The 23,952-nt window shown below is 31.5% G+C and overlaps 3 protein-coding genes across 6 annotated transcripts; 2 read left to right on the forward strand and 1 right to left on the reverse strand.

The window, feature by feature from the left end:
* Positions 1–457: 457 nt before the first annotated feature.
* On the forward strand, positions 458–5,096 carry eIF4A (eukaryotic translation initiation factor 4A). Of its 3 annotated transcripts, none has more exons than XR_014879446.1 (8): positions 458–610; positions 1,047–1,425; positions 1,505–1,719; positions 1,808–1,955; positions 2,775–2,906; positions 3,501–3,724; positions 3,811–4,014; positions 4,461–5,096. XR_014879446.1 is itself a non-coding variant. In XM_085207396.1 (8 exons), the coding sequence occupies exons 2-8, from the start codon at positions 588–590 to the stop codon at positions 3,953–3,955; spliced, it is 1,266 nt and encodes a 421-aa protein (XP_085063522.1). In that variant the 5' UTR covers positions 462–480; positions 557–587; the 3' UTR covers positions 3,956–4,357. The 3 variants fall into 3 exon arrangements, 2 of the variants coding, with proteins under 2 accessions (XP_085063508.1, XP_085063522.1); XM_085207396.1 differs by lacking the exon at positions 4,461–5,096 and having other exon boundaries at positions 462–480; positions 557–610; positions 3,811–4,357; XM_085207382.1 differs by lacking the exon at positions 4,461–5,096 and having other exon boundaries at positions 3,811–4,357.
* Positions 5,097–6,352: 1,256 nt separating this feature from the next.
* On the reverse strand, positions 6,353–23,827 carry LOC146541341 (uncharacterized). Of its 2 annotated transcripts, none has more exons than XM_085207408.1 (2): positions 23,609–23,827; positions 6,353–7,687 (listed from the first exon to the last, which is right to left on the reverse strand). In XM_085207408.1, exons 1-2 carry the CDS (start codon positions 23,679–23,681, stop codon positions 6,504–6,506), a joined length of 1,257 nt encoding a protein of 418 aa, XP_085063534.1. In that variant the 5' UTR covers positions 23,682–23,827; the 3' UTR covers positions 6,353–6,503. The 2 variants fall into 2 exon arrangements, with proteins under 2 accessions (XP_085063534.1, XP_085063545.1); XM_085207419.1 differs by lacking the exon at positions 23,609–23,827 and adding an exon at positions 7,793–7,935.
* Dhc62B (Dynein heavy chain at 62B) lies at positions 8,876–21,591 on the forward strand. The gene is made up of 2 exons (XM_085207455.1): positions 8,876–9,076; positions 9,814–21,591. The coding sequence occupies exons 1-2, from the start codon at positions 8,942–8,944 to the stop codon at positions 21,475–21,477; spliced, it is 11,799 nt and encodes a 3,932-aa protein (XP_085063581.1). The 5' UTR covers positions 8,876–8,941; the 3' UTR covers positions 21,478–21,591.
* Positions 23,828–23,952: the final 125 nt, after the last annotated feature.

Here is a 23,952-nt window from a genome sequence, read left to right on the forward strand (position 1 = left end):
AATTTATTAAAGATGCATGTATAAAAACTTGTCTTAGAATAAATATTTGCGTTATATAACTGTAACGAAAAGTATATAAAATTTAAGGATAACTTTATTAAAGTCGATATTAATTTAACATTATGCAATTTAAAAGGGAAAAATACATGTATGTAAAAAAGTACACATATTTATATACATTTAATTTTTATATTGCTTTCAATTACGTTTATATATAATATGAAATGAAGTCTGCTTTCTATTAAATATTTTTTTTAAATAAATATAGTTTATTATTAATAAACGCGTAGTGCGTTTGAAAATCAATATTCGAGTCATTGAAATTAGTTATCTGTATCGTTTGCCCAAGATGAGGTTAGAGACTTCCGTCGTTTAGTTTCCTATTATTTTACTATTACTCATTCACTTAAGGAAAGGCTCTTTAAAAAATATAAAGTGCTGCATTAATATTTTTAAAATATTTAAAAATAACTTTACTTTGTAAGTTGCGTTTTAATTTTTCTTTATTGTATTACTATAAAAAAAGCTCTTACTAAACTTAACTTGACCTTGCTAGTTCTTTTCCGTTCAGCTACCGCGATTGGAACATGTCCTATTCACCTGAAACAAGGTAAGTATTTTTTTATAATTTATTTTGAAGTATCTTTAATTAAAGTTTATGAAGAAAACCATGTATAGTAATATACAAATACAGTTTTATAATATTTTACATGATTTTTATTATATCTTCTAATTTATTGTATTCTGCACGGTCTCCGATTGCCAACATGGCGCTGGCAGGAGAATAGTATTTGTGCCCCGGCACTGTGCACGTGTTTTGATAACATGAATTACATACTTTTTGGCTATGATATGAAAAAGACCATGTTAATTAGTATACTGTCATTGTTCATGACAAAATTATCGTTATTAAAAAAAGGGCGGAATGCGCATTTCTGCGAAATGTCATTTGACAGTTTCACAGTAATGATTTTTGCTTGTTCATTAAAACGTGAATTTAAAATCAATACAAAATGTATATCAAATAAAGTATACTATATTTTTAGATCGGAGGCTTGGCAGGAGGATAAAAATGGCCCAGCCAAGGATCAAGGCAACTATGATGGACCTCCGGGTTTGGACTCCGTTGGCGGCGCTCTCGACACGAACTGGCATGAAGTCGTGGAAAGCTTTGATGACATGAAATTAAAAGAAGAATTATTAAGAGGGATTTACGCTTATGGTTTTGAGAAACCTTCTGCAATTCAACAACGCGCGATTATGCCTTGTATCCAAGGTCGCGACGTTATAGCGCAAGCTCAGTCAGGAACTGGGAAAACCGCTACGTTCTCTATTTCAATTCTTCAGCAAATTGATACTAGCATTCGCGAATGTCAAGCACTTATTTTGGCCCCGACTAGGGAGTTGGCTCAACAGATTCAGAAGGTATGGGATTTGCTTTTTAATTTTAAACCTTTATATTTGGTAATCTTAGCAAGTATTCAACATAATATTTTGGTTTAAGGTCGTAATTGCGCTCGGTGATCACTTGAATGCTAAATGCCATGCCTGCATTGGTGGTACAAATGTACGTGAAGATATTCGTCAGTTGGAAAGTGGTGTTCATGTGGTGGTTGGAACCCCTGGCCGTGTATATGATATGATTACCCGTCGTGCCCTCCGTGCCAATACAATTAAGCTATTTGTGCTTGATGAAGCTGATGAAATGTTGTCTAGAGGGTGAGTATTTATCAAAAGCAAAAATTTTAAGTTTGTGTTTAAATTATATTTTTTAAATTTGTGATACTAATATTCTATCTGATTACAGATTTAAAGATCAAATCCACGATGTATTTAAGATGTTGTCGTCTGATGTGCAAGTTATTTTGCTATCGGCTACCATGCCTGATGATGTGTTGGAAGTGTCACGGTGCTTCATGAGAGAACCTGTGCGCATTCTAGTGCAAAAAGAAGAGGTGAGTTAAATACATTTAACAGGATAGGCAGGGGGAAGCTAATGACTCAAGACACTTTGTGTCCCCATTCTCTGACCGTTTTTCAAGATTTGTAGTGGTGGAACTCTACCACACAATTGATATTACCAAGGCTAAGAAATAAATAATTCATTTTCATGAGTAAAAATTAAACTCAAAACCATCATATTTTCAGTTATGAGCTGTGCTGTTGCCCTATAATGGTCTCAATTTTTGTATTTGTGATTTTATTATTGATTAATGACCCTCTCATGGCTTTGCCCACTTGTATTACAATAGTATTTAATTTTTACCTGAATTACTTTAGTGATTTAACAATAAAATTATCATGTTAAAGATTATTATCTTACATTATATCCTTACATTGAAAATTAAAGTTAGATGTTTCCTTAAATATAACAGTTTAAACTGTACTTAAATTGGTTAAGCCTTTTCTGAGATTACCATGCATAAATCTACAGACAAACACTATACATGAATAAATGCCCTTAATAGTAGTTTTAGTCATGTGTCTTCCATGTACTGTGCTAGCGGTTATAGTTTCTTTATATGTGTAGATTATATTGACTATTATAACTTTATAGAATTTTTAGTATTACATGCAATTTTTGCAAATTTTTTAATGCCTTCTCTATTATAATCAACATAGGTTACATCTAGTTAGATTTTTTGTAGATTTATGCTGTTTTCTAGTGTTGAGACAGTCCATTTCTCTCTTTTCTTCGGTTTTTGATACATTGTATATTGATTGGCAGGAGTCAGTGCCATGCTTTAAAATCATATTGCTTATATATTTTTTAGCTCACCCTGGAAGGTATTAAGCAGTTCTTTATTTCAATTGAGATGGAGGACTGGAAATTGGATACTCTTTGTGACTTGTATGACACACTCTCCATTGCCCAGGCTGTCATTTTCTGCAACACTCGCCGCAAGGTAATTTGAGTCATATAATTATGAGATCTATGACAATATCTTTTATTTAATAACTAATGTTCTTCCTGTATAGTATTAAACTTAAAGTAATTGTATAATATGAACTTTAATCTTAGCGAGATAACATTATGTGATTACTTCAACTCAATCTATAAATTGAAGAATTTATATAACATAATTTAAAAAAATATTACAGGAATATAATTGGCTTATTTTATAACAACATTATGAAAGGCTAATCTTACATTGAATTGTAATTCAAGGCCATGTATCCATAAAATGTAGTATACAACCTTGTTTATATAAGATGTGATTGAATATTTCTTGACATATCTGTTGAACATTTTTTTTTGTATTTTTTGTACAATCTTATATTATGTATATACAAATTTGTATAAATTATATAATTAACTCTATAATAGATAATAATAATTATGATAATGTTAAGTATTTTTACATTTAATGCTTATTGCCCATGTATGGACTTATGAACTAAATGCCATACCATAATGATAATGAATATTATCATTATATAATGTATCAATAGCTTGTTATCGATGACAGTGTTTGTAATAGTGAATTAACACTTTCCAGGTGGACTGGCTCACTGAATCTATGCACAGCCGCGACTTCACCGTATCCGCTATGCACGGCGATATGGATCAGCGCGAACGTGAGGTTATTATGAGACAGTTCCGTACAGGGTCGTCCCGTGTTCTCATCACCACTGACTTGCTAGCTCGTGGCATTGATGTGCAGCAAGTATCCTGCGTTATCAACTATGATTTGCCTACCAATCGTGAGAACTATATTCATCGGTAAGATAAGTTTACTTGTACATTTAATGTATACAGTATTTTTTTTACTAAATGATGTTGTGCTAAATTATACATTTTCTTTTCAGTATCGGAAGAGGTGGTCGTTTCGGTCGTAAAGGAATTGCTATCAACTTTGTGACTGAAGCAGACAAGAGAGCATTGAAGGATATTGAGGAGTTCTACCATACAACTATTACGGAAATGCCCAATGATGTGGCCAACCTCATCTGAGGTGCCAGTGCATTCCAGTTTATACTTTGTGTCCTGCATTCTATTGCGATATTTAAACGGTGTGAGTATTAGGGGCAACCTCCTAAGTACCGCTGTGCTGATTTTTATTGGAACTCATTTTATTTGGACCGTTGTATTGGTTTAGTTTAATGAAATAATACTACATTACTATAATATTATTGATATAAGTTTAATATACATAGTCGTAAGCCCGGCTCGGCCGGATGGCCCCCGTTCCGCGCGGACCCCGCTGCTACCTGCAGAGGGGTCTCATCGGGTACTGGAGAGGCTATTTCAATCACAAAAGTACTAGAAGGAAATAATGTATTGTAGCTTTTTCCAGTTGTACATAATATGGTAAACTGTTTTTTGTAATACAGTAAATAAATATAATTAAATATCTTCTTTGTATTGTTATTGATGAGAATTGTGTAGCACTCCACTCCCGATCGGAACCTTAATTTCTCGTGGGCGGTGCACTCAATTGAAAAAATTTTGTTTACAGAAAATCTACCCACTGAGCTGTTGAAACATACTTTGGACACAACTATGTGGAAATAATAAATCAAAATTTCCTCTAAGTCATTACTTTCTTTTGACAGGTCCTTTTGTATCCTGTGTTCCCATAATATTATTTATTTTCTACATGGTTTTTATGTTCATTTAGATTTATTTATATTTTTGGAATAAATTTTCTTCAAAATATATGAAGTTGGTAATTAAGGTTCCTGTTTGAAAGTGCGAAATAACATTTAACATAATAACAATATATAAATTTAGCATTTAAAATGTAGGCTTTATTCATCTTGACCCAGATATTTTTATTTATATTTGAGTTTGTTAATTAAATCTTAGAACGCACTGTCAATTTTCGGGACACAGCTAGAGCTTCAATGAAATGCTTATGCCCCATAACATACTACATAACTCATAAATATTAGACAAAACATTTGATATTAGTTACCTAAGAAAAAACATTTAAAGCCTTTGAATATTCAAGACTCATATTTAGGTTAACTAATTACATAAATTAACGTATGCGCGACGCAACACATACCGTTTTACGGTGCGTTCTAGGCCTAGGATATTTGACACCTCTTACCCTTATTAATAAATAACCAATAAATCATATAAAGGAAAATGCTCATTTAATTTTCCGCCACACTTTTCTTTTATATTTTATTTCACAAGAAATACGTGAAACAAAAGTGAAGTGAAATTAAAATATTTATCTTTCAGCATACACATTTGAATTGGGAAATGTGCTACAGTCATCAAGTATATTATAAATGTCCATTATTTTTAGAAACACGACTAACAAACACTATTAGATCACTGAGTATTTGTCTGGCTCTCATTGCATGCGTTGGGGGAGAAAGCCTAGCGTTAGTGGATTTCTTTATTTTTCAGCTATGTAAAAATATAGCTACTTATTGTTTGGGGAACTACAAAGCAAACGTACTCTGAGCTTAAACTAAAATATTTGCAAATAAACACAAATGATTTGACTTGATTTTCTCTTTAAAATATAAGTATGGTTAAGAATTTCAAGACAATGAGAAAAGTACGTTTTATTTATTACGTATTTTGTAATGGTTATTGTTATTCTACTAACAATGGAGTCCGTAACAAATTATAAAATTAATAAAAACTAGAGCGCTAAGATTTTTTTAAAGTTAAGCCAGAGATTTACTTTTTATCAAGTACTTAAATAAGCGGCATAAGATTAATTTAGAACTATAATTACATGATTTTTTCTCATTGCGATTACCAATACAAAGTTAATAAAAATCAAAATTAAATCAGTTTCACGATGTATCCAACAAACAGCAGGGTAGGCAGAGGGAACCTAGTGTTCAGACACTCCGTTTCCCACTTTTCGCCGAGTTTTGGATAGGTTAATGTTAATTTGCTCCTGGCTGATTATATTAGCTAAGTTTTATATTTGAGTTGCTACGAACAAAAATCGTAATTCAAGTCATTTCAAGTATAAATTTCCTTTCTAATGGCAAAATGAATAAAGGCGTATACATATACATTTTTTTGAAGCCGATTAATTAAACTTTTCGAGTGTAACAAAAAATTACCATTACACTTACAAATAAGTTTTAAAGTAAGCCCACCTTCTAAGTGTTTGGTTTAAGTCCATACAGTAAGTATTAAAGTTACCAAAATAATTTTAATGTGTGTGCTCATGGGCGTAGGAAGGGGGGATCCGGGTGGGCCATGCCCACCTCATATAGCCTACCCCAGAAATTTTACTTATATTAGTATTTTAATTATACTTATATTACATGAACAAATGTGTTCAAATGTATAATGCTAAAAAAAATATTGAGTAAATAATTATTTTTATTCTTAAACTTTTTAATTAATAACATTGAAATAGATGCCAGGCATAATATCATCACAGTCTTATAAATAAGTAACAACTAAAATTACATAATATAACATATAATCTATATTAATTATATTAATAAATTAATATCACATTTCTGGCTATATTAATTTTGATGAATATATAATACAGAAATATTAAACATAAATATCATAAAAATGCAAATAAAAGTATCAACAATAGAACTGACACTGGGAAGAATATATAAACTGACACTCTTGGATGACATATGGATATCAAAACAAATGATTGGTCATCATTACTATTTAAGCCATCCTTAGTGGGAACTTCAACAATTACTAACTCATTACTAAACATTTCAACATCAAACTGACATTCAGTCTTATTTAAACACATTTTTGATTCAGATAAATTTGAATACTGGAATGTTGGCTTGTAAATATCAAAAATGGCATGAATATCATTGTTAACAAAATCATTATCACTATAAAAAATATAATAATAATAACCATCTGATGTCACTTTGTGATCCACCTTCAGTGTTGTTATTTCTTCTAAGTATTTTGTATTGTTGCACTGTATTGAATATGGAAAAAAATCATTCATCAGTATATTGTCTTGATAGCAGTCATAGAGATTCATTTCAAAGCTAGAAACAGACTTATCTTCAGTAATATTAGTGGTAGTGTTCATAGCATTTCCACCATGGTTAACACCTGCATCTAAAACTGTATTAGGATTATGCAAAGCGTTACTTGTATCCCTCTTGTGTTTCGTTTTTTCAATACTGATTTCATAAGAATTATTTTCAGCTAACCAGATTTTGTTTTCAGTATCATAATCATATTGAGTATGTCTTTTCTTATTTCTAGGATTTTCTAAAGTTACTGACACATGACTATGCTTTTCTATCAGCAGTGGATCTTTCTTATATTTATCACCTAAAATACCACAAGTATTTAATATTTTATCACCTTTCACAACCAATATTTTTGAACCTTCATATCTAGAGCACCCTCTTAATTCTACTGTAGCTCCAGCAAAAAGGTAGAATCCCCAGTATTCTAATGTATCATCAGGCAATGTCATCGATTTTGTTAGTTTAATATGTCTTCTCTTACCAGCTAACTTCGGTTTGCCTTTCATTTGGAATGCATTAAAAGTACTGTTCATTTTTAAGGAATGTTTTTCACAAAATATTGAAGATTGCCCTTTATGTATCTGTATAACATCTGAATCTGATATCCTATACATTACATCAGCATACTTGATATTTCTTAGATATAATGGAGAGATTATAAGTATTGCTGGCAAGACAGTTGTTAACAGGCAAAACATAACAACTCTCTGGGTTCCATGCATCTTACCGCCATCTGAAAATAAAAAATAAAATAAATAAGAAACACGAATCAGACAGTTTTTATTTATAAGAGACATAATAAATACTTTGTAAATATTTGCAATATTTGGATACGTACAAGGTTCCAAGCGTTTCTTCAACTACGTGAATTTATAATAATAAAATATAACGTGTTGTCTCTACATTAAAAATATTTATAATTTTTTACTGTATGTTACGAGTTTAACAAATTTTAAAAAGGATATCTTTCGTGAAATAAGACATTGACATTTTCATGGAATGAATGAACGATGTTTATTATGACAATGTTGCCTTGTGAAAATTAATAAGAGATTGAAGATTAAGTGAGAGATTTTTATTAGATGAAGATTAAGTAAGGGATTTTAATTGTAATTATCATACCTTAATTTTTTAGCAAAGAATCAAAAAGGTAATCAATAATAATTATTATAATGTGTCTGCCTGGTTTAAAAAAACCTTTATTTACTAAATTAAAAAATCTTTGAATATTAATAAAGTGGTTTACGTAAAAAAAGAGTCAAAGTTTTACGTTACTTTAATTTTGGATCACTCAGAAATTTATAGTTATTTTAACTGATTTCTCTATTAATTTACTTTTAATATTATTTGAAGTAATCATTATTATTAAGTATTATAAATAAAGGCAATTAAATTTTAACACTTTTCGTGTTTTTTTTTTCACCGCTCTATTTTATTTCAAACATTTTAATTTAAAATAGCATAATATCATTTCTATTAAAGTTAGTTTGTAGCACTTTTTCATGAATTTGTTAGAATAATTTGTATATGATTGGTACATATTTGTAGATAAAAATATATTTTACAGATACGCAACCAGATGAATGTAGAAAATGCTATACTTAACACAGTACCATGCTGTACCGTAAATTATAATTATGTACTTAGTTGTTAAATGAGCAGGTAAATCCGAGAAATATAGTTAATAACAAAAGATAGTATTATCTATTTGTTATTAATGTTGATATCGTAATATGCTTGCATACCTTTTGTAAATATTTATAGTAAATATTTGTTTTTAGCACAAAATAATGCATTATCGTAATATATATACACAATTTAATTTACCATAATGTAGTTTTGTAGTTTTTGAATATTTTCATATTTTAAAGGTTTACTGGAATTAAAAAAGTATAATTAAAATTTGTTAAAAAAAAAACGGTTGCCATGCAATTGTTTTTACGATATTGATTTTACAAACGATACTTTTAAGTGTTTTTAATACAAAATGGAAGAAAGTGAACTCAGAAAACTTTTACAAACTAAAAATGGATGTAGAATTCCACCAATGCTTCCTATACCGAATGTCAATAAGGTGGCAAAATTACCATTCACCCCATTGCCATCATATAATAGGATAAAGGTAAAGAATATTTATACCTATATCGTATTTGATTCCACACCAGGGAAATAATATAGAAAAGAAAATTAATATTTACTTATTGGTAACCACATAGTAAGCATCCAAGTGTATCAAAAATTACCTTTTTTTACTGTTTTGGATACAAAAATAATATAAAAAATATAAATTGATTTTGTTCGCATAAAATGACGTGAGCATTAAAGTTAAAACTTAAATTATATATATACTTAATGCATGTTATGTAGTACCTGCCTAATAAACTATTTACTTTAATCCAACATCTTGTGTAAATTGTAGAATTTTACTTGTCGAGAGATGTAAATAGTAAAATAATAAAGATAATTTTTCTACATATATTAGTGCAACAAATACAAATATTTTTTTACAACTCAAAGTTATCAGCACTTTATCTGCTGTATAAGTGTTAAAATGAATGATACGATGTAAATTTTATTGTCTCTACCTAGTACCTAGCCAAACTAAACATTATGTATATTCAGGAGATTATTATTGCCCTACCTTATGTTTTTATTTGTTGATTTTTTCTCTTGGACAATTAGAATCGCACAATTTGTTTTAATCTTTTACTGGTTTTTAAATATTACTACGATGACTAATAGACGTTTAATGTTGTTGCTAATAATAATGATATAACGTTTTTGACAATTAAAATCGAACATAAAATATAGACAAATACTTATCTAAGTGATTAATTATGATACATATTTTAATTTTAGGATAAAAAAAAGAAATTCCGGGATATTTTAGAGGAAAATGCTACAAAAAGAAAGATTAATATATCTAAAGTGCCAGTGGAATTAAGCGAGCTAGATGATTTAGAGATATCACAAGATAGACATATTAATGTTCTACGAGAATGTGCAAACAAAGTTCAACCACCGCCTATGCTAAAATCTTGGGAGAGAAAAATACATAGCTTAATACCATCCAAACTAAAAAATTCATATCCATCTTTAACTGAAGAATTATTAAGAGAAAGCAAAGATGAATGGAAAAGAAATTTACATGAATTAGCTGTGAAAACAGTAATTCGTGATGTTCCTGGAGTTTCACGAAAGAGATACGAAGAACCGCATTTTAAGTTTAATGGCGTTACTTCGAACCATAGTAAAATGATTAAATATCGTAAAAAATTAAAAAGTGGATCTTTATTGCTGCATCCATTTATAAGACTAATTCTTGAATCTTCAGAAAAAACATTTCCTGCCTTTATTATCAATTTATCGAAATATAGAGCACGAGGGCCGTTTTATTTAGAAGATTTTCAAACTAAAATAATCGAAGAAATCAAACGGGCTGATTATTTAGTATCTAGTACTTGGTATTCTATTTTAGTTAACTGGTTAAAAAACCCAAGATGTATAAAAGGAATGTCATCAAAAAAGGTGCCTGACTTTGTAAAATGTGCTACAAAAATGATATCTATGCAAATACAAGAATTGATACGTAGATCAATCGATGCTATTATTCAAGCCCTTAAAGACCCTGACAGCGTTCCGTTATTAAATTTAGCTTTAGATTTTAATGGAGAGTTTATATATGATCCAACTTTAGAGGAAGTATTTGAAGTATACCATTCCGTAATTAACGCCCTTTCTCATATTGCACAAAGACTTATGCCGATCGAACAATATCTTAAAATCCCTTATAACTATGATGCTCTACCGGTTCAATATAACGAATGGTTGCATAACGATGGCCATGAAAGACTTCAAGTTCAGCTCGATATAGTATTTCATCCACTCGTTGAATATCAAAAGAAGCTTAGAATTGATTACGATATGCTCTACGGCAGACCAGCTAAATCACTGTTAGTAAAATTTATTGAACAGGCCACCGATTTCGAAACATCTCGTGAAAAAATTAAATATTTTCACGAAATAGATTCTAATATCACCTCTATAATAGAAAATGAATATTTCAACTGCGCTATAGTTTCTCAACTCAGAATGATAGATGGTCTAAAAGGAAAAGCTGTAGAATTTATAAATGATATTATACATGGAATAGTTAAAACACACATGGAAGAAAATAAAGCTATATGTAACGAATTTGAAATTATTGCTGGCAAAGCTTTAAAAGAACCCGAGAACGCGGCTGAACTAATAGAACAAGGAGTTTATATCTTACATGCTAAAACTGTATTGGTTGAGCGCTTAAAAGAAAGAATAATGAGACAATTAAGCATCATTTCAAATTTGTTAGAAATGACGTCTCTTACAGCAGAGCACGTAGCTTCAAATACAAAAACTGTTAATTGGTTAACAGATATTAAGCCTATATTTGAAAAGAATGCAGCTGCATATGAAACTTTTAAAGCAGAAATGGAGGATAACTTGCTATCAAAAATTGCCTACTTAAATAAGGAAGTTTTGGAAATAACACCATATTTGGAACTGTTAGATAATATGGATGACTTAAACCACACTTTAGAGTATTTAGAAAGTCTAAGGAGGCTTGTTCATCGCTTAGGTGATTGTGACAAATTAGTAGATTGGATAAATAATGAAGAAATTACTTTTAAGTTTCCAATATCTAACTATACAGATCTTGAAGAATTAAAAGATTTTATTAAACCATTTCATTGTTTAGTATATTTGGTCCATAAATGGAAGCGGAGTTATTACACGTGGATGGATGGACCGTTTGAATATTTAGATCATGAAAAAATAGAACAAGATCACGACTTTTACTATAAAGAATTTTTAAAATTATCTAAGTCTTATAGAACTAAAATAAAACAACAAATATCAGAAGGTGTTGAAAAACGTTTTCAAGGCTTAGTAGACGATCCTGATGTGAATAATTTGCCGGCTCCGATGAAACTTTGTGCCCAAGCAATAGCTGAAATAAAAGAATGGAGGCCTAATGTTCAAATGGCTCACATAATGTGCAATCCAGCATTAGTGCAGAGACATTGGGATGAGATGTCTCTTATTGCTGGATTTGATTTAACACCCAATGCTGGTACTAGTTTGAGAAAGATTATTAATTTTAATCTTTGGGAGGATATAGATCAATACGAAATTGTAAGTGTAGCAGCAACGAAAGAACTAGCATTAATAACAAATTTGAATAAAATGACGGCAGAATGGGTTGATATTTGTTTTAAAACTAGTCCATACAAAGACACAGGCATTTTCATATTAACTGGTCTCGATGACATTCAAAGCGTCTTAGATGACCACATTGTAAAAACAATTGGTATGCGTGGGTCTGCTTTTGTGAAACCATTTGAATCGCAAGTAAGAGCATGGTATGAGAAAATTACACGTGTAAATTCTACTATTGATGAGTGGGGAAAAGTACAAAGTCAATGGCTATATTTATTGCCTATATTTTCATCAAAAGATATAGTAGCCCAAATGCAAGAAGAAGGTGTAATGTTCGTAGAAGTTAATAATATATACCGCCGGTATATGGGATCAGTTGATAAAGATCCCCATGTGTTAGACATAGCCGGAGGCGCCGGAGTTTTAGAGTCATTTAAGATAGCATCAGGTTTATTAGAAAAAATTAATGATGGTATAAATAATTATCTAGAGAAAAAACGTTTATATTTTCCTAGATTCTTTTTCTTGTCAAATGATGAAATGTTAGAAATTTTATCTGAAACTAAAAATCCACTTAAAGTACAACCACATCTAAAAAAATGCTTTGAAGGTATTAATAGATTGGTATTTGATCCAGAATATAATATTTCTGCAATGATATCAATGGAAGGTGAGCAAGTAGAACTTTTGGAAATAATTAGCGTTGCAGCAGCGAGAGGCTCAGTAGAAAAATGGCTAGTCCAAGTAGAAGATCAAATGCTCAGAGCAGTCAGATCTGAAACCGAATTATCTTATTATGATTATCCTAATCTAAGTCGTGCAGATTGGATATTGTCATGGGAGGGTATGGTTGTCCTGGCAATATCTCAAATTTATTGGGCTGTAGATGTTCATCAATCTTTAAGTACTCATAAACTTAGTGAATTACAAGCTTTTCACTTAACATTAACAAAACAATTAAACGAAACCGTTGCTATAATACGAAGGACTGATTTGACGAAACTAAATAGCATAACAGTGAAAGCCTTGATAGTTATAGATGTTCATGCCAAAGACGTCATTCAAGATCTTATTGGTAAAAATGTTATAGAAATAACTGATTTTCAGTGGTTGGCTCAATTAAGATATTATTGGGAAGAAGAACGAGTATTTGTAAAAATTATAAACGCTGTAGTCAATTATGCTTATGAATACCTAGGTAATTCAGATCGTTTAGTTATAACACCACTTACCGATCGTTGTTATCGAACTTTAATAGGAGCTTATTATCTTCACTTAAACGGCGCGCCTGAGGGGCCTGCCGGAACCGGAAAGACAGAAACTACAAAAGATTTAGCTAAAGCTTTGGCAGTGCAATGCGTTGTTTTTAATTGTTCTGATGGTTTAGACTATAAAGCCATGGGTAAATTTTTTAAAGGTTTAGCATCTTGTGGGGCATGGGTTTGTTTTGATGAATTTAATCGTATAGATGTAGAAGTTTTGTCAGTAATAGCGCAACAGATTTTGTGTATAGTTCAAGCAGTGAGACAACATTTAGAAACATTTGACTTTGAAGGAACTACATTAACCTTAAATCCAGCTTGCTATGTTTGTATAACAATGAATCCAGGATACGCTGGTCGTTCAGAACTCCCAGACAATCTAAAAGTTTTATTTAGAACCGTAGCAATGATGGTCCCAGACTATGCAATGATTGGTGAAATATCTTTGTACTCATTTGGTTTTATAGATGCTCGTAGCTTGTCTGTAAAAATCGTAACTACGTACCGTCTATGTTCTGAGCAGTTATCTTCTCAAAATCATTATGATTACGGTATGCGAGCAGTAAAAACGGTCCTATCTGCTGCTGGAAATTTAAAGAGAAGCTTTCCTAATGAGAATGAAAGTATCTTATTGCTTAGATCCATAACTGATGTAAATTTGCCCAAATTTCTCTCATTTGATGTGCCTTTATTTGAAGGTATTATATCTGATTTGTTTCCCGGAATTACACTACCTAAGCCTGATTATGACAATTTTATAGGGGCCTGTAATAAAATTTGTGAACTAAATAATTTGCAACCAGTAGATTGCTTTATATTAAAGATTATACAAACATATGAAATGATGATCGTTAGACATGGGTTTATGTTGGTGGGCGATCCATTTTCAGCTAAATCTATGACATTAAAAGTGTTATCAGAAGCTCTTACATTGATGGCGCAGCAAAATATACCAGATGGTTGTGAGTGTACCTTTAAAGTTCTTAATCCAAAAGCAGTGACAATGGGTCAATTGTATGGTGCTTTTGATCCAATATCGTATGAATGGTCAGATGGTATTGTAGCGACTATGTTTAGAAATTTTGCGTCAGAAGATACACCTACACGAAAGTGGATCGTTTTTGATGGTCCTGTCGACGCAGTATGGATTGAAAACATGAATACTGTTTTAGATGATAATAAAAAACTTTGTCTGACATCGGGAGAAGTAATGGCTATGTCAAACGTAATGTCTATGATTTTTGAAGTTAGTGATCTAGCTCAAGCATCTCCAGCGACAGTGTCGAGATGTGGCATGATATATATGGAATCGGCTTCTTTTGGTTTCATGCCTTTTTACAAGTCTTGGTTAAAAACACTTAATCCTATTTGGTTAGAAGAAAACGATAATTATATTTTTGATATGTGTACATGGCTATTTGAACCATTAATATATTTTATCAGAAAACATTGTACGCAACTTGTTATTGGTGGTGAAGTTAATTTAGTAATGAGTACTCTTAGACTGATAGAAATGTTAATGGACAGCGCTATCGAAGGTGAAGAAGATACCAAATACACAAGAACCTGGTTCATTGCGTCCTTCATGACTGCATTGGTATGGGGTTTAGGCGGTATACTAAATACCGATTCCCGTGAAAGATTTGATGACTTAGTAAAAGAATATTTTAGAGGTGAAAAAGGTATTCCAACGGAAATAGATAGAATCGATGTATCTATCCCAACTGAAGGAATGATAATTGACCATTTTTATATGTATAAAGGCAAAGGTTGTTGGAAACCGTGGCCCGATGCAGTAAAGGCAGCTCAAGTTAAAGAACAGATTAATCTATTACAAACTGTGATACCTACTTTGGAAACAGAAAAATATATGTTTCTTCTAAAACTGCATACAAAGTTTTCAAAACCGTTATTATTTATTGGACCAACAGGAACCGGCAAAAGTTTTTATATACAAAACTTTTTAATGAGTATTGACTTAGATAAATATACTCCTGGCTTTATAACTTTTACTACGACTACTTCTGCAAATCAAACTCAAGACCTTGTTTTATCAAAATTAGTAAAAAGACGAAAAAATAACTATGGCCCAACAAAAGGTAAACAGGCAATTATTTTTATTGATGATATGAATATGCCAGCTAAAGAAACATATGGCGCCCAGCCCGCTATTGAATTGCTAAGACTTTATTTTGATCAGAAACACTGGTATGATTTAAAAACTACTGAAAAATTATTTATATATGATACATTTTTTTACGGAGCTATAGGTCCAGTTGGTGGAAGCAGGCAGTTAATATATCCAAGAATGTTGCGACACTATAATATATATTCTATAAACGAATTTTCAAAAGAGAGTATGTCAAAAATATTTATGTCCCTGTTGCAACTAGGCTGGAGGCGAAATGGATTTGGACAAGATACTCAGCCAGTAATAATAAATATTATTGCTGCCACTTTAAATATTTATGAACAGTCCACTGAAGGCTTAAGACCTACTCCAGCTAAATCACATTATATTTTTAATTTGCGAGACTTTTCCAGAGTTATTCAAGGATGTGCACTATTGAGAAGAGAATCTGCAGAGAATAAAAAGACTTTTATAAGGGTTTGGGTTCATGAAATAATGCGTGTATTTTATGACAGACTAGTAGACGAATCAGACCGTACTTGGTTTTTTAACATTTTAAGAAAGTCAACTCAAGATTTTATGAAAGATAACTTTGATGCAGCTTTAGATAATTACCAAAATGAGAAAGGAGAAGTAACGCAAGAAAATATAAAGAAAATGATGTTTGGGTGTTATTTAGATACAGATAGCGTAGAAGGTGAAAGAAAGTATGAAGAAATACCTTCGAAAGAAGTTTTTTTAAATATGGCTATATCTATGTTAGCAGAATATAATTCTATGCACAAAGCAAAAATGACGATTGTTTTGTTTGATTACGCATTGGAACATTTATCTAAAATATGCAGATTACTTTCGATGCCATCAGGCAATGCTTTGTTAGTAGGTGTAGGTGGATCTGGGCGACAGTCTCTTACTAGATTAGCCAGTACCATACTAGGACAGCAAGTATTTCAGCCAGAAATAACTAAATCGTATAGTGTGAAAGATTGGCGTGATGATGTAAAATTAATACTTCGTGAATCTGGAGGATTAAATAAGGACACTACATTTTTATTCACGGAAAATCAAATAAAAGAAGAAGTATTTATTCAAAATCTAGACAGTTTATTAAATTCAGGTGAGGTTCCTAATTTATATGGACTCGATGAAGTACAAGAAATTTTGGAATTAGTACGACTAGCTGCTCAAGGGGGTAATAGAAATTTGGATATAAGCCCTTTACAAATATTTTCTTTCTTTATTGGCCGCTGTAAAGCAAAATTACATATTGTTTTATGCTTTAGTCCCATTGGAAGTTCGTTTAGAACAAGATTGAGATTGTATCCTTCTTTGGTTAATTGCTGTACAATTGATTGGTATGACAGCTGGCCAGAAGATGCTTTAGAGATGGTTGCTCATTATTATATGGTTAAGGTTAATGTACCTGATAAAGTTAAAGCATCAGCAGTAGTAGCTTGTAAGCAATTTCATGTTGATATTCGAACGGTTTCTACTGAATTCTTTAACCAGTATGGCCGTAAAACTTATATAACGTCTGCCTCTTATCTCAATTTAATAAAATCTTTTACAATATTAACAAACAAAAAACAAAGAGAATTAAGAGCAGCTAAATTAAGATATACAAATGGCTTAGATAAATTAGGTCAAGCAGCAGATGCAGTAGCTATAATGCAACGAGATTTAAATGCACTAAAGCCACAACTAATAGTAATGGCAGCAAAATCCACAAAAATGATGGAAGAAATAGCTGTGGAAACAGCTTCTGCTGATAAGGCGGCTGCTCAGGTAAGGGAAGACCAAAAAGTAGCTAACGTACAAGCAGCAGCAGCGCAAGAGCTTAAGAAAGATTGTGAAGCAGACTTAGCACTGGCGTTACCTATTTTGGAGGATGCTATTGCCGCATTAAATACTCTAAAACCAGCGGATATTACTATTGTAAAATCCATGAAGAATCCTCCAGCAACTGTAAAGTTAGTAATGGCTGCTGTATGTGTTATGAAAGGTATTCCTCCTGATAAAATACCAGATCCTGATAACCCTGGTAAAAAAATGTTTGATTATTGGGGACCCAGCAAAAGAGTTCTAGGTGATATGAGTTTTTTAGAGTCGCTTAAGAATTTTGATAAAGACAATATACCAGTAGCTACAATGCAAAAGATAAGGAAAGAGTATCTATCGCATAAAGATTTTAAGCCACATATTATTGCTAAAGCTTCTACAGCCGCTGAAGGATTATGTAAATGGATCATTGCTATGGACATGTATGACGCTGTGGCTAAAGTAGTTGCTCCTAAAAAAGCTAAATTGGAAGCTGCAGAAAAAGAATTTTCAGAAACAATGGCAATATTAGAGGAGAAAAAAGCTACAGTAGCCAGATTAGAAGCAAAGCTGGCAGAATTGAATGAAGCTTTAGAAGAAGCTAACATAAAGAAAAAAGCCTTAGAAGATGAAGTTCAACTTTGCATTGATAAATTATATCGAGCTGAAAAATTAATAGGAGGTCTAGGAGGTGAAAGAGTGCGGTGGACTCAAGCTGCTGAGAATTTACAACAGTTATATGATAACTTGGCAGGCGATATTTTAGTATCTTGTGGTATCATAGCTTATTTATCGCCATACACCATGCCAATAAGAGTTTCAGTTATAAGTCAGTGGAGGGATTTAATTATTAAACTAGAAATGCCACATTCTGAACAATTTGTATTTAAAGACATATTGGGCACAGATATAAAGATACAAAATTGGTGTATCGCCGGATTACCTTGGGATTCATTTTCTATCGATAACGCTGTTATACAAGATAACTCCTTACGGTGGTCTTTACTAGTTGATCCACAAGGTCAGGCTAATAAATGGATAAAAACAATGGAAAAATTAAATGACTTACAAGTAATGAAATTTACAGATGGTAATTATATGAAAGTAATAGAAACATGTTTAGAGTATGGTAAGCCTGCACTCATTGACTGTATTTTGGAGGATGTAGAAGCACCATTAGATCCCGTTTTATTGAAACATACGTATACACAAGGTGGGAAGGAATTTATTGCTTTAGGAGAAAATATTATAGAATATCATCCAAATTTTCGATTATATATGACAACAAAGTTAAGAAATCCACATTATTTACCCGAAGTGTTCAATAAAGTGACTTTAATTAATTTCGCACTCACAAAAGATGGCCTGGAGGATCAGCTGCTTGGTATAGTGGTTGCAAAAGAGAGGCCAGATTTACAAGAAAAGCGAGAAAAATTAATTGTACAAGGAGCTGCCAATCGTGCAGCTCTTAAACAAGTTGAAGATGATATTTTACGTACTTTACAAGAGTCGAAAGGAGATATTTTAGAAGATGAAACCGCAATAGAAGTTTTAGATTCATCAAAATTGTTAGCCATCGATATAATGAAGAAACAAGAAGCCTCTGTTGAAACTGAAATAATCATTGAAAAGTTTAGACTTGGATACAGACCTATAGCCTCACATTCAGCTGTTTTATATTATTGTGTTACAGAGTTGCCTAATGTTGATCCTATGTATCAGTACTCTTTAACTTGGTTTATAAATCTCTATATAATTTCAATTGAAAATGCAAATAAGTCTAAAGATTTAGAAAAACGGTTAAGATTTTTAAGAGATACATTTACATACAACCTATACAGTAATGTTTGTAGATCATTATTTGATAAAGATAAATTAATGTTTTCTTTTATTATGTGTTCTAAAATGATGTTATCTACTGATGAAATGGATCATGATGAATATACATTTCTTATAACTGGTGGGATAGCGGTGGAGAACGTTTTTAAAAAACCTGTAGAGTGGTTACCAGATAAAAATTGGGATGAAATGTGTAGATTGAATGATTTATCAACATTTAAAGGTTTTAAAGATAACTTTAAACATGCTATAAGCAAATGGAAAGAAGTTTACGATGACTTAGAACCTCATCGTAGAAGCTTGCCTGGAGTTTGGGATGAAAAATTAACTACATTTCAGAAATTATTACTCGTAAGGGTTCTTCGCCCTGATAAATTAACATTTGCTATTTCGGATTTTGTAGAAAAACAAATGGGTCAAAAATATATAACACCACCACCATTTGACATAGGTCGGTCATTTGGAGATTCTAATTGTTTAGCTCCATTAATTTTTATTTTGTCCCCTGGTTCGGATCCTATGGGAGCTCTTATAAAATATTGTGAAAAAATGGGTTATGGGCATAGATTTAATTCAATATCTTTGGGACAAGGACAAGGTCCTATAGCAAAAGCAATGATAGAACGTGCACAATTAGAAGGAGGTTGGGTGTGTCTGCAAAACTGTCATTTAGCAGTGTCTTGGCTACCAACACTTGAACAAATTGTTGAAGGTTTTGATTTAACTAACACTGATTTAAGTTTCAGATTATGGCTTACCAGCTATCCTTCTGATAAGTTCCCACAATCTATCTTACAAGTAGGAGTAAAAATGACAAATGAACCACCTACAGGTCTACAACACAATTTAAGTAGGTCATATCTATCAGAGCCTCTAAAGGAGTCAGAATTCTACGAAGGGTGTCCAGGTAAAGACAAAGCTTTTAGTAAGCTCTTATATGGTATAAGTTTTTTTCATGCAGTTATACAAGAAAGAAAAAAGTTTGGTCCCTTAGGATGGAATATTCAGTATGGTTTCAACGATTCTGATTTTCACATATCTGTTATGCAATTACAAATGTTTTTGAACCAATATGAAGACATACAATATGTAGCTATAAAATATTTAACTGGAGAATGCAATTATGGCGGTCGAGTAACGGATGATTGGGATAGACGATTAATTGTTACCATTCTTGATAATTATGTAAATGACGGTGTCGTAAATGATGCAAACTACTTATTTTGTGATATCGGATCACAATACGGACTCCCGAGAAGATGCGAGTATCAAGATTATCTAAAGCATATTGAATCAGTTCCAGTAAATCCTCCACCTGAAGTTTTTGGTTTACATATGAATGCAGGCATCACTCGGGATTATACCATGTCAATGGCGTTAACAGGCGCATTAGTATTAGTTGAAGGAACCAGTACAGGAGGTGAAGGTGGAAATACTGAGTATATTCTTACGCAAATGGCATCTGAAATTTTATCCAAATTGCCTGCCCCTTTTGACATTGAAATATCACAACAAAAGTTTCCTGTTGATTATAATGAATCAATGAACACGGTCTTAATCCAAGAAATGCAACGATTTAATAAATTATTACATGAAATAAGTACTTCTTTAGTGGACCTGCAAAAAGCAGTGAAAGGTGTTATTGTTATGTCTCCAGCTTTAGATTTACAATCAAACGCTATGATATTAGGCAAAATACCCGATAATTGGTCAAAAGTTTCTTATCCAAGCTTAAAACCATTACCGAGTTATGTTACAGATTTTATAGAACGATTAGCTATGTTGGAGAACTGGTATCAAAACGGTAAGCCGTCAACATTTTGGTTGTCTGGTTTCTTTTTCACACAAGCTTTTCTCACAGGTTCTATCCAAAATTATGCTCGAACAAAAAAAATACCCATAGATCTATTGATCTTTGATTTTGAAATTCTTCATGTCGATTATGCCAAAAATCCACCAGAAAGTGGTGTATATGTTCATGGGCTATTTATGGACGGTGCACGGTGGAATCGACAAAAATATTCTATAGATGAGCAAAGGCCGAAAATCTTAAATGACAGTATGCCTGCAATATGGTTATATCCCAAGTTAAAAAAAGAATTTGATGAAGGTACTAGGTATAAATGTCCACTATATAAGACATTAGAAAGAAAAGGTGTTCTTGCCACTACAGGTCATTCTTCTAATTTTGTATTAGCATTTTATTTGCCTTCTGATAAGCTTTCAGCGCATTGGATAAAACGCAGTGTAGCTCTTATATTGCAATTAGATAATTAAAACAAATACAATATGTATATGATATGTTGATGACTGATATAAACTTAAGATGTTGTAATTAATTAGAAAAATGAAGTCGGTCTTGATTACGTGATAGTCTTTATTTATATGTTCCTACTTGTGAAAATTTGTGTCATGTAGGTTCACTTCACACACATTATGAATTAGACACTGGACCATGGGCGTGGCGAGGTACAGGCAGATGGGCAGCTGCCTCCCCTGGACGAACGATCGATTATTTGGAAACTATATTTTCATGAGCTCCGTAGAAGCCGTTAGGGGCCAAAATATAACGATCCAGGTTCAAATTTTCGTTTTTTCTCTATTGAATTTATAAATCTGATATAGTGACTGAATTAATCTATGAATTTATCTTATTATGTTTAAAAAAGTCAAGGATTTTTTTGCCCCCCTCTATATAGAAACCAGGTTACGCCCGTGCACTGGACCGATATTTTTTTAATATAAAAATATTTTCTAGTATGCTTACAATGTGTTTTATAATTCAAATCTGAACCAAATCTACTTTTGAAATTCTTTTCGCTTAGTTATAATAATATTTATTGTATAATTTAGTTTAATTGTAACGTATTTAGTTCATTTTTATTTTTACTTCACTTGTGTTTATCAATGTAAAAAAACAACATGTTTATTACGCTATGTTTATTTTCATATGTGGTAAGTATGTACTTGTTGCCGTTCGATTTACTTGTCCTTGCTAGGACACCTTAAGATAATGAGAAAATAACGTCAATCGCGCTTCTTTGTTTTTTTTCTTTTAACCTTCGCTTTTCACAGATATTTAAATTATATAAATTGTAAATGTTTGCTTTTTATCTGCATAACGTAAATAATATATAAAATGAATATTCATAACTATAACTTGTTTCAATTAATTAGCCAAATATACAATGAATACATACGATTTCATAATTCTAACGTTTTAATAAGCTTTTTATATTTAAAATAATGGAACGGAATGTTTTAACACTAGGTTTTTTCTGCCTACCCTGCTGTGCGCAGTATGCAGTGTGAAACTAATATTTTTTTTTTATAAAAAATAAACTTAAAATAACAAAAATGTGAAGTTAACATTTTTTTATGCATTTATGTTAAGAACAGTGAAAATTAAAAAAATGTACTAGATGTTGTCATTTCAAAGATCGGGATACCTACTTATATGATATGAAAGGGTGTAATATTTCGGTTCTGAATTTGAATAATTGAATAAAGGGACCTACTATATCGGTTTCGGCTACGGCTTACGAAATTAAATTATTTCAGAAGCCGTTATTTTTGTATAATTTCGGTTACGAATATTAGATTATTTTATAAAAGATACATATGCGTCTTTACCCGCTTAAACTTAAATTTATATTATATCAAAATAAAACAATTTTTTTATATAAATTGTGGCCTATGTGTTATTCTGGTGTGTAAGTTATATATATTTGTCAATTTCTTGACGTTTGATATTATTTAAATATTAAACTAAATATAATACTGACTAACCAGATCGAGGAGCTTAGCTCGTAAATAATAATAGCTGTCTAACAAAGCAAGAGTGCACGCACTACTGAAGTGCTTGTAGGTCAGCCCATAATACGAGTATATCCTTTCATAATAAATCTATCCTCATTCATGTTCAGCCTAATGCATGAAATTATCCGAAACTTTTGTGTCGGATTCTTAAAAAAAAGCTTTCTCTTTTTATTTTATGAACACACAAAAATATTCTTCATCTAATATTTATTGTTTTATCTATGGATGCATTTACACCGCCAGGAATCCGATTGTAACAAAATTTTATTAAATTGGATAATTAGGTAACTATTCATAGAAAATATCTATCAAGTCGTGATATTTATTGATTACTTTTGAAAACCACATATTATCACGGCCTATAAAATATTTGAGACGTATAATTAATTGGATGCACAGATTATGAAATGGGACCCTTTGTCAGTTTAAGCTATTGTATTAGGTATGATGGCTACATCACGCAAGGTCCAAAATATATTAAAATATAGTTCATATTTTAATTTGATTAATAGGAAAGTTTTGGAAAGCTTCTAAGATTGTTGGCCTTTATTTTCTAAGTTAACCGACGTATTAGAAATTTACAACTTACCATTATCCTTGTTTTGAATAGAAGTATACTGATAATCGACATTGTAATAGGCATTACTTGATTTTTGGGTCATTTTGTTTTTATTTTGAAAGCACAAAATTAGAATGCACTATTGTTAAACATCGATGATATTCATCTCTGTTATATTAAACACACATTACGTATTGTCCACGACGTTAATAACAAAGTTTGATAAGCTTATCAGAATTCATACATATCTAGAAATGCGCTGATGGATGTTTGTTCTACATTTAAGTAGGTACACAAATGAAAATGTATAATGTAAAGATAAGCATTTAACATTGTTTCACGAATATGTAGTATAAAAAGTAACTGTATTTAAT

This window comes from Heliconius melpomene, chromosome 1 (assembly GCF_056956725.1).
Source record: "Heliconius melpomene rosina isolate 202511_hmr_F chromosome 1, ASM5695672v1, whole genome shotgun sequence".
Lineage (NCBI taxonomy): Eukaryota > Metazoa > Arthropoda > Insecta > Lepidoptera > Nymphalidae > Heliconius > Heliconius melpomene.